General features: G+C 34.1%; 1 protein-coding gene across 2 annotated transcripts; it reads left to right on the forward strand.

Annotated features, from left to right (window-relative positions):
• Positions 1–268: 268 nt before the first annotated feature.
• On the forward strand, positions 269–8,062 carry LOC149944381 (uncharacterized). Of its 2 annotated transcripts, XM_090175328.1 has the most exons (6): positions 269–328; positions 4,598–4,801; positions 6,248–6,504; positions 6,578–7,196; positions 7,751–7,825; positions 7,925–7,954. In XM_090175328.1, the coding sequence occupies exons 1-6, from the start codon at positions 280–282 to the stop codon at positions 7,939–7,941; spliced, it is 1,221 nt and encodes a 406-aa protein (XP_090031454.1). In that variant the 5' UTR covers positions 269–279; the 3' UTR covers positions 7,942–7,954. The 2 variants fall into 2 exon arrangements, with proteins under 2 accessions (XP_090031454.1, XP_090031455.1); XM_090175329.1 differs by lacking the exon at positions 7,751–7,825 and having other exon boundaries at positions 7,925–8,062.
• Positions 8,063–12,383: the final 4,321 nt, after the last annotated feature.

Consider the following 12,383-nt stretch of genomic DNA (forward strand, 5'->3'; position numbering starts at 1 on the left):
ACAGGTTTAAATTATTCCTCCAAATTGTGGTACCAGCGTGAATAGGTGTCTGCCAGCTCAAAGGAAAGCAGCGCCCCCTCGGGGCTGGAACTTTTGCCTAGTGCCGAATTGACGAGGATAATACGAAAATTCTTGAAGTACTGGTAAGAGAGAGATAAAAAATAAGTCTCCCTAACTTTGACCTACTCTCCAAATCCGCGAATGCGAATTGCATTTTCATAAGAACTAGTTTAAAAAGACTTTCTTTACAGTATCGTCGTGACTGGAGGAAGCACCATCATGTGGACTTCCTTAGCTTTCGTTTTCGTCCTCTGCCTTCCAGAACTAAGTGAGTCTTTTACAAATTTCGTTCAGCGAACATTGTCTTCGATTGATAAATTAAACTTTAGCTACAAAAATTATCTCTTCTATTTAATATTCGAGTATTTTTATTATTACAATCATTAAACCCGGCTGATCTATATCTTGGTTTCCCTCTGAGTTTTACTCGTTATAAACGTTTGAAAATGAGCCGTCGGGCTTTAACGGGAGATTCTTGTTTTTTCGACTTCATAGCTGTCGGGTTGACAGTCCGTTATCCCGGAGACACGTTTGTTGACATTCCTTTACCAAGTAAATTTCTGCGTAATTTCAAAATTAAAAAATACACTTTGATTGATATCAGATTAAGTATCAAAGTTGTATGCATATTTTTAGATTAATTATTACTAAAAAATACAACATTCGATATTTAAAGTTTTTATTTCCAATTTTGTTCGTTCTATTGCGTGAAATATTTGATTTAAAATTTTTGTTCTATAAATAAGTTTAATAATTTTAAAAATATTTTTTATTAAAATTAAATAGATTAAAAAAATGTTTTTATAATTTTATTAATTGTAGTATTAGAGAAATATTTTTTAAATTACTTATTAAAAGGAACCGAAACAAACATATGCATAAAGAAATAAACAAGTTAACTACCTAATATTTTTAACTTTAAAACTTGTGGAAGTGTGATTTTAAAAATAATTTGGTATTATTCTTATTAAAAGACGCATAATTAAATTATCATTAACTAAGTTACAGTTATTATCATTTGTCTCTACATTATCACTGCTATTGTTGCACAAAGTAAACTTCTATTTCAGGGATGAAGTTGAAATTGAGTTAAAATTATATACAATTAAATAAAATTAGACAGCTAACTCTGTTTTTTAAAAAACGGCGTAAAAATACCAATCTTTTTTTTATCAGTCTCAGTTTAATTTTGAAAGTAAGTTAATTTTATATGGAGAAACAATACAGCTATTTAGAAATACTTATTCCAAATAATTACTCGATCTTTAAAGGAAGAATTCAGGATAATGTCCTTAATTTATTTTCTATATTTACTTAACGTTTCCTTGTTACAGAAACCGCTATAAATTTATTTACGTGTATAAAAACTTTATTACCGTGACCCAACACTGAAAAATAAATTTGTGGGTGTCTTTTTAAAAAGAAACTACTGTAGATTTTTATTTCTTTGTTTATGAAAGAAAATATTTGGCATAATATTGTTGTTTTCCATCACATTTATAGAATTTGTAAGATCACTAGCTATATTGTTAAATACAATTAGTACGGTTCGGCAATAGAGTGATTATCGGTTAGGAGATTACCATCTTTAGTAAGTTCGAAGGATTATATTTAAATCATATAAACAATAATGATTTTTTGCTACCGGTTCTTAATGCACTTCCATTTTCACTTAAGTAAAACGATTTAGTCAATCATTTGATAAAACTATAAATATCTTTGCTTACGTCAGAGATCTCAATTTAAGTATTAGTGTATTTCTTTTTCGTTATACTTTTTTTCAAGGTAGAGGAAAAATAAATTTGACTATCCATGTATTTGTAGCAAACATTTTAAAAATACATAATAGGCGATTCAATAAATACCACCCTTTTTCTTTCCTCCCCTACGCGCATGCGCGAGTCACTGAATAGATAGTCACGCGTTTATGTTACGGCGTTTTTCATTGAGCTGCTCTTTCTGCTCCGGGAGCACAAAAAGATGCTAAAAGCGGAAGCTATTGAGGCTCTCTGTATTACTATTTCTAGGCAAACCTCTGAACAGGTTTTATTTAAGCGTCTATTCCATTAATGGTACAATTGAAATGAGGTGCCCTGTTGCCTTTTTGATTTTGAAAATTTTGCCGGTAAAATCTGAAGGCTGAAAGTGGAATCGTTTAATATATAGAGAGGATTTCGAGATCTGGGGCGGGACCACATACGGTTATAGCGATACACCGTCCTTGACACGCTTGAATCGCTTTCGGCAAATGTATCTTCAAGTTTCTGACACGTTAGCGGATGACAACTGAATATAAGGATTTTAAAGTAAAATACAGGTTTTTCATTTTTGAACTAAACCATATAGTAACTTCCTGATTCACCGGTCGTTTCCAAGATAACAATGCTACATTAAAATAGCACAATCGTTTTTCTGATATCACTGGGTCGCTCTGTTTCATAATTCCGCTTCATTGTGGAAAACCTATTTTACGGTAGATATTTTTAGTTCCTTTGCTATCTACGGATCGGATCAATTCGGAAATAGAAAAACATTGTTATTAGGAGCTTTATTGACCTTCAATTTCCGAAATTTATTAATTGATCATATTATTCTCTAATAATATCACATACTTCTCGAATAATATCATATTATTCTCTAATTATATCATATTATTCTTTAATAATATCATATTATTCCCTAATAATATCATATTATTCCCTAATAATATCATATCTAATAATATTACTCTCTAATAATATCATTTTATTCTCAAACAATATCATATAATTATCAAATAATGACCATATTATTCTCAAATAATAACCATATTATTCTCAAATAATAACCATATTATTCTCAAATAATAACCATATTATTCTCAAATAATAACCATATTATTCTCAAATAATAACCATATTATTCTCAAATAATAACCATATTATTCTCAAATAATAACCATATTATTCTCAAATAATAACCATATTATTCTCAAATAATAACCATACTATTATTAAACAATAACCATATTATTTTCAAATAATAACTATATTATTTTCGAATAATTACCATATTTTTCTCAAATAATAATCATATTATTCCCTAATAGTATTTCTATATTAAAATTAAATAATAATCTACAGCTATAAAATTAGATATTCAATTTGTTAATCAAACAATCGATTTTACAAATTGTTCAATCAATGATTGGCAACGTTCGAATTCCTTTTATACAGGTAATATTCTAAAATAAAATTTTCAAGAGAAACTATAGATTGTAATCGGTTTTAGACAAATAATAGGTGAAAATTGAGTTAATGACGAAAATGTATGAAAATAGAATAGGCGGTTTCAGCTAAGCTTTAACCTCAATTCCAAGAAACCAAAAAGCAACAATTATATTGAGGCGAAACGGGCGCGCCTAGAACTCAATTGCCAAATATTTAACGAAATCGAGTGTGTCTTGAAATTATCGGAGTCTTTGCGACGATTATATTTTAAAACAAATCTAGGTCTATGTAAATAAAGTTGAAAAAATTACATTCGTCATGCCACAGAAAAATAGAAACGTAACATATATTTTAAATTAAATCAAAGACTATTTAAATCTTTTAAGTGTAACAATTTTTGCATATCTTCGAATCTAAAATACGATGAAATCTACACCTAGTTTTCCTTAACACGATTTTTTTCTGGGCTGAATATCTAAAATATTTACGTATCTAGAAATTACAGCAAGGACTTTTTAAAATCGATTATTTTAATAACCCAGCCAATATAATAAACGCTAAAATATACTATCCCTAATATGGTTTTGAAAAGCACAACGTTTTCTAATATTAATAATAATCATAATAATAATATTAGTAATAAGTATTCAAAATCAGGATAAATAATTTGTAGCAGAAATTCATCGTTAACATCAGTTTATGTACTAACATTTAAAATGATAATTTTTAATTTATATTTAATTTCGGAAATAACTTATGATAAATTAGCAAGTAGAATCACCTTTCATTTTACTAACACTTTATTTTTATATTTTATCGTTATTATGATCATTACCATACTAATTACTAACTGTTGAATCAAATGACTCCTTTTTTGGAGTATTTCCAACTCGAAAAGGTTGACAAATGAATTAAATTAGTTAGATAACTTTAATTAATTAACTATGAGAATAAAAACTTCGTTATATTTGCATATTTAATAAAAGATGCATATTTACCTAAATATTCCTCTTTTATTAAATATGCAAATATAACGAAGTTTTTAATCTCATAATTACTTACGCATATTTTACTTACAAACTAACTAAGCCTTTATGCTAGAGATAGAGTAAAAATAAATTAAGTTACTGATATAATATTAACTAATTATTAATTAATTAATTAATTAAACAAGATAAATATTGATGACGAATCTCTACAAATAAATTATACTTATTAAATATCATTATTTCATTAATTAAAAAAGAAATAAATATTGACGAGCAATGTCTACGAATAAAATTAATTAATTAATACAAATAAATGTTGACGATATTTTACTTTTGCAGTTTCCGGCCAGAACCACCCATGTCCGAAGACTGGTTCCGGTTTCTACCCGGACCCGGAACAATGTGACCAATACTGGGAGTGCCGAAAGGGTAAAGCCACCCAGAAGTTCTGCCCTGATGGCCTCGTATTCAACCCACAAAGCCCACTCTACGAGAGATGCCAATATCCATTCAATATCGACTGCACCGACAGACCTTACTTACGTACGTTAAAGTCTAACAAGCTTTATTATCCACTTTTGAAGCGAAATGGTTTTCGTCGTCGTAGGCAAAGTAAAAGAAACCCATTTGAACGAAATGTGGAACGTAACTAAGAAACTGTCGTAACGGGCACCAAATTTCAAATTGTCATCTGTGGTATGAGACACTGTCCCTATCTAGTGGTTTGATGTGGTCACTGGAGTCCTTGGGGGGCTCCATACCCGGCGTTCTGGGTCGCCGGGCTCTTGGGGGTGTTCCATACCCGGGTTACTGGGTCACTGGAGTTCTTGGGGCGTCCGGTGCTCGGAGCGCTGGGTCACTGGAACCTCAGGGGTGTTCCACACCCGGCATTCTTTAGACTACTAAGGAGGGTAGTAGTTGTTTGCAGTGGAAGAGAAAGTCACTCTAGCCCCCAGTCAGGTGAGCGCGGGTCTCGGGCAGCCCTTGGCGTCACCTTCTGCCGGGCCATGATGAGGGTGTTTTTTGCTATATGTGAGGCAGTCACGATGGCTGTCTCACTGGCCGAATGTTGTTTTGCAAGCGCTTTTTTGGTCCCGGCCTGTTTATTTTCGTAGGCTGCCGTAGTGCTAATGATGCGGAACGGTGGGGTACAAATACATAGACTTATGTGGTCTGAGATAGAATCAGCCAGGATAATACCCAAAGTACCATTTTCAGCTCACGTCATCTATAGCTACTTTTAATGACTTTTAAATCAAGTGTCCAGGTTATAATGCGTACGAGGGTGATGGCCAGCCCTTCATGCCACGCGAGCCCACAGCTTCATACTCGGGGGGAACACCACTTTAACCGGTGCTGGAGATAACTGGCAAATTAAATTTCGAGTTTTTCAGGTTAAAGTAGATATCATGCAAATCAATTTGAAGCTACGATCACGTGAAATATATGTATAGGTAGGAATTAAACGCGAGTTGATTGGCTGACTTAATTTTTAATATCAGTGAAAAATCGCGCGAAAAATAGATTTAATTTCTAGTCGCTAAAGACAGTCTAGTCCATCGGATTAATTAATGATTTTATTAATATTAACACAGCAATACCACAACCCATTTAAATATCAATTCTTATGAATGCTTTACGAAACTTAAACTCATGTTAGTTAGAAACATATAATGGAAATGTTCTTGAAAGTGGCGCGGTTAATATTTTGGGCATATGGGTCACCTTATTAAATGGTGTAATTTCTAGTTAATGATCCCTGAAAAAAAATTTGGTTTAAAAATGTTGTGCTAAATATACTTTATCAAAATTAAAACTTAAAATTAAGATTATTACAATTAATAAAATAATTAATTAAATATTACAACGGTTCTCGCAGTTTACCACTCGTCGAAATAAAACAAATTGACGATTTAATATTAACTGATATCCCAGAAACTATTAAGACGTACAACATATTTAAACTGGTATGACTATTATTTTGAACAGAGGAAGCTCATCCAAAAAGGCATTGCCCACGCTCCAATGGTCTGTTCCCAGTTGAAGACGATTGCTCCGCCTTCTGGCAGTGTAATGGAGGTCTGGGTCGTAAAATCAGATGTCAGGGTACGTTGGCTTTCAACCCAAAAACTGGAACTTGCCAGTGGCCACATTTAGTACCTGGATGTGAAAATCCAGAAGGCCGACCTGGCGTTATCCCTGAAGTTGACGATGAAGAGAGACCCACAGTTACTACTACCGCCAGAGTGAGTTAATACTAGAACCAAACTAATAACGTAGATTGACTTGTTCATTTGGTTATTTCTTTGAAACCAAAAGCCTCAACCACCACCTTCTCGTGGACGAACCCCAAGCAGAGGTCGAAGACCCCAAACTCCCGAACCAACGTCTGCCCCAGTTGAAACCCCAAGGCCACAAACCCGGTCATCCCGAGGTCAGAACCGAAACCGACAACCACCACAAGCTCCACAAACCCCACCCAGGTCAAATGCCCCGACACCAAGAGCACCAGTACCACCCCCACCGGAAGCAGTTCCGGCACTAGCTCTATTACCAGTTCCTTTCGCGCCACCGGCAAATGTAAGGCGTCTACCCAACACTAACAGCGAAACCCCGGAAGAACCCACTCCTCAAAACCTTCCACTGCCAGTTCCTTTCCCGCCAACATCGGGAGTGCGAAGAATACCTAATTACTCCCAACCTCAAAGGAACTCTGACTCTGCTGCCGAGGATAAGCCAGCAGAGCCAGCTCCAACCAGATCTCAGGGCCCTCCACCGAGGAGAGGATCGGGAAATTCCCTCAGGGGAGCCACTGAGCCCACCACTGACCCTGTACCGTCGGATGCCCCAGCTGTGCAGCCACCTCCGGTTAGGCGAGTAGTTTTCAGAAGACCAATTACGACGACACAAGCCGCACCAAGCGACGATTATAGCTATGGTAAATATACTATCTAATAGGTTTAGTTATTACCGACTTTACTCACACTAAAGGTGTGATCTTACCATAGTTAAATTTGGACTTCGCTATTCTACTCAGGACGATAGATAATTAATATTTTTTCAATAATAATAATAATAATGACTTTAAATGAGGTGGCCCGTTACACTGCGTAGAAGGGAGCGGAAAGCCCTTCATTCCGTAAACTTCAACAAGTTTTTAGGGAAAGGGGAAACTGAAGAACTCTGGGAAGCCCCTTTACTTTTTCTTCTTAAATTTTATGCACAATTGAATGCGTTGATATTATGAGTATCAGAATAGAATCACGGCCCGGAATAGGCAATCACCTTTCACTCTGAATTAAGCAAAGGCTTCATTGTTTATTTAATTTTCGGTGTTTTAAATATTTTGGACAAATAAGCTATAATCATAACAATTCAGCGAAATTTTACTTGAGCTTGTGTCACTTGAGTGATCATGTTGAAAGATTTCAGAGAAAGATATGTATTGAATCCTTACTCGTAACAATTTTCAAAGAAAATACATAATTCTAGGCAGTAACCGCAGATCATATCAGTCTGAACGACGCGTTAGACAAAGATCAATTAACAAAACACCAATAAACACTGGTATAAAAGTTAATTATGTGCCATAACTCCTGTCCACAATCTCATATTGTTAAAAATAGTACAATGTTCAGTTAACTAATTCGTTTTTTTATTTTACAGATGATTTCAGCAATTAAATGACGTTTGTGCGTACATATAGCCGATTTATTTAATATAATCCATTTGAATCAGCAATGGATTGACAGACCACAACAGTATCATATTATTCATGTAATAACTTGCAACGTTTGAATAAGTTGTAATAAAACATTAAACACCTTTGTATATAAAATTCGTTTGGAAATCAATTATTTGATCATGTATTTTAGAACCATATTTTGCGCAAATTTTCCGTAGGCTTCAGATTTTATATAAGCCACACTTTTTTAAATTTCGCCACTGTATTAAGTTCAATTGTAATATTGGGTTAAAAATAAAAATTATGGAAGTAAATATTTGTGTTTAAGTAAAGAAATGAAAAAACTTATCTGTTTGTTGAAGATTACATTACAGTTACATCCCCTATAGTTTCATTCACAAAGGTTCTAGGATATTCTGAAGAACACATAATTGGAATTCTTCTTGTTAGCAGAAATTTTTACGAAACATTTTATCTTTATTATCCGTTTTGAGAGTTCCGAATTCGATTACCAGAAGTATATTACATTTATCTTTATACCTTTAATACAATTCGCTTGGAACAAGTATCTTCGCGTGCTCCCGTTGACTACACATAGAGTATACATATACGTCAGGAATCCATAACTAAGCCAAGGGAACAAGCCACAAAACGCCACAAGATGATCACAATCCTACGAAATTATCACGTGACCACCATGGGCGTCTCTTTGCCCGGGCTATACGCGTTTTCATGGCTACAAAGGAATGAACACAAGCAGGAATCCATACCTCTACTTGGAATGCTTTTCCTGCCGTATCGCGTATGGTAAGATCACTCTGACGGCTTTGACCCCGCCTACTAGAGAAAAAATCCCCTCAGCGCGCACTCCTCTCTCACGTAGTTGTATAGTGAAGTCAAAAAAACCGTCAGTCGATAAGCATACCAAGTAGAAGTATGGATTCCTGATATACGTATAATGATTTTATATACCTATTTTATTGTGAAATTAGAACTTATGAGTAAGTATATTTTTACAGTTTACATCATCAGGCGTAGTAATAAAAAGGATGTATTTCGAGCCGTCAAGGGGTTTACCTAGGCAGGTGTAATGGGAACTTTGCTCATATCGAAGTGTCTCGAGCCTGCGTACCTATTTGTCAAGATGGATACTACTCTCGTAAGATATGTATTATAAGCTTCTGCTATTACCTAAAAAAGGGTTTTTACACTATTTATCTCCTTTCCAATACTACATAGTTCTTTACTTTAAGGCAATAAATGAAACTATGTAAAGATCAAATCTTGGTTTTATCTGAAGTTCGTTAAAGTAGGAGTTTTCAAAATTGAGTATTCTATTTAATTCGAATTGAGACGTCATCATTAAAAAAACTTATTTGTTATTCCCGTTGCCTTGCTGGTCAAATTTGAAGGCCATTGATAACATGGTTAGAGCATAAAAGTCGTTCTGACTTGTTAACGTTTATATTTATTTCAAATTTCACTATCTGCCATATGTTTTTCCGGGCCCATTTAGTTTAGCCTTTGCTCTATAGATGGCGGCCTGGTAAAGGGTGAATTTTGAATATAATATTAGCTTCGAAGGAATTGAAACAGATCTCGCTTTTTACGCTACCATTGTTGAATACTGCATTCTTGATGAACTCCTGGTTTTATTGGCAATGTATTTACTTAAGTAACGTGATAATAGAGGTAGTTTGTGTATGAACCATATTAAAATGACAGTATCGCGAATAAACATTTTCTACAATCTTGTTCCAGTACCCTTATTAGAATCACAATTGAGATTCACCGAGGTTTTTCTCGTGTAAGCTAATGTCATGACAAGTTTTCCAATTTGAACCATTGGGGACTCGACCACTAGATGAGCAACAAATGAGACAATATGGGAAATCGTGGCAATCGCGAAAAACTGGTATAGCTGAAAAAATGGTCATTAATATTGTACCCCATAATAACAATTTTAGGTGTAGTACCAATGTGATGTGGTTATAGGGTAGGGGAGTGATGATGGAAGCCACGTAGAGGTAGGCCACAAAGTAATGGAGAAGATACGCCATGAAACTGAGCTGTCCTAATGGTTTGAAGACTGTGAGTGATAATATGTAATTGACTGCTCCTGTGGAAGTATTGATTAATATTTTAATATTAATTAAACAGTTCATTCTTTAAATAATCGTAATAAGTATATTTATTTGAAGAAATTCTTCGAATTATATTTTAAGGTGGAGTTTAAACTTAAAACGATAATTTTCCAATGAGTCGAACAATTTTTATATTTTGTGTGCAAACTTTTGTATCCCAAACAGATTTTAAGAATCATAGTGATTGAAAATATTTTTAATGCAATTTTAAAACCAGATTTGAAGTACGTTCTGCTTTTAAGATTTATAATTGAGTAAAAAAATTATCAAAACAATTTTTTTAAGGTACAGGATTTCTTTTTTGAATGTCAGACCCATCGTAATTACGCTTATGGAGAATGAATACTTTTGAACGATTCCCGGGGATTCTAGTTTTTGTCAACAGCATGTATTTCTATCACATCGGAAAACGTAAGTTTTAGGGAACCAACCAAAGAGATGCCGGTGTGATTTGATTGTGTTTTACGGGAAGGAGCAGATTAGAAGATCTAGAGTTAGATTGGGAATAACGCTATAAATAGTTTTTTACACAGTTATTAAATTTAATAATTGATAACAACATAGTCATTCTGTCTAAGAATAAACAGTAATGTTTTATTTCTACTTATGGAAAAGGATTAGGCTGGGATAATTTTTAGCGTTGATCCCAATTAGTTTTGTTCCGAGCGATTTCAGGAACAATACAAAAAGTATTTTCGAAGCATTTTTTGGGGAAAAACGTACTTTTCGATTTTCCGCTTAGTACGCCATCTATCCGGCTTTGTAACTGCTGTCAACAATTACAATGCCCTTGAAAACAGCGTGAATGTCGCTTTCAATAGAGGGCCATACAAGAGGAATTCGTAGAAAGCCAGCTGCTTTGGTGATGAGATTAGACCACATACTATTTATAAAACTTTCAACGAACTCCAAAAAGTTCAAACGTACTAAAAAATATCAAAACATATTTTCGTATCATAAATTTTCCAAACGTACTAAATATGCTTAAATAAATCCAAAACGTATTTTCGTACTAAAAATTGGAAAATATATTAAAAAAGTACAAATGTACCGCTCGGAACCACACCTCATGCTCTAAAAGTAAGTTACTTGCCCCTAGAAAATCAAATCAGTCCTGGAATCGCATTGGTTCCCTTAAACAAACGTTTTTCAACGCGATTGAAGCAGAAGCAAGCTGAGTTTTTCCACAAGTTAGTCATTCTCCTTAAGTATACATAAACCCATTCTTATGTGTACGTCTACATCTAGGAGCAACAAACACAAGGAGGACGCAGCTAGCCTTTAAACACGCTAACTCAGTGTTGTGTACAGATTTCATTGGACGAACCTTTACGCTGAACGTTTTACGGAACGGGGGAAGACAATTTTCCCCTTCCGACGGCAGCAGGCGGTAAAGCGTCTAACCAATGAAAACTGTACACAAGAAAATAGACGACTTTTGACGGTTTGCGTTCTCTTTGTCTGTCGTGCTGTGTTTGTTGCTTCTATAGGTGTACATGTAATCATATTTCTGCTTAATTTCTCACATAATCTCTCGAATAAAAGTTCCAAGTTTACCTGCGTTTCCGGTGTAGCATGCTACGCATATCCAAGAAAGAAAGATAGCCCAAGCTGTCCTGTACATTGACACGTAAATAACGGCTTCTGCCGTCGTGTACGAGTCACCTTTGTGCCAAGGATACGTCACTCCGATAATCACGAAAACCAACAGCGTCGATAAAATCCAAAAAATAACTACCGCTTTCTGAAAAGGCGTCACGATGTGCGTACACGAGTTAAAAATTATGATAATTTACTATCATAATTATTTAAAATATTGCATAAATGTGTTAGTTAGTCGAAATAATAATTGATAGATATGGGTGGTGTGACATGAAAATAAAGTCATATCCAGATAAAAGTACTCAACTTAAAAACAAATCATCACTTGTTTGTTCTACGACTTGGCAGGGCTCGCTGCGCCTGCTCACATTGAAAAGAGCAATTATTAGGCCTTATGCATGAATTACTCCAAACATTAAGCTAAAATTTATAGGCTACTTACGTATAAAATGAAATTAAAAATAACAACTTTATTTACCCAATAAATTTTAAAAATATAAAAATATAAAAATATAAAAATTATTGCATAAATAAAGTTATTTTAATTTCATTCGTCTAGTATTTCTACACCAAACATTTTTAGTCATTCTAAATGCGATTCTCAATAACAATTAAACACGATGGAAGATAGAGAACTGACACATTTATGTGAACCTAATTATAAATTTATGTTATTACTTACACGAGTTAGCGA

This window comes from Leiobunum rupestre, chromosome 5, assembly GCF_980474605.1.
Source record: "Leiobunum rupestre chromosome 5, qqLeiRupe1.1.hap1, whole genome shotgun sequence".
Classification (NCBI taxonomy): domain Eukaryota; kingdom Metazoa; phylum Arthropoda; class Arachnida; order Opiliones; family Sclerosomatidae; genus Leiobunum; species Leiobunum rupestre.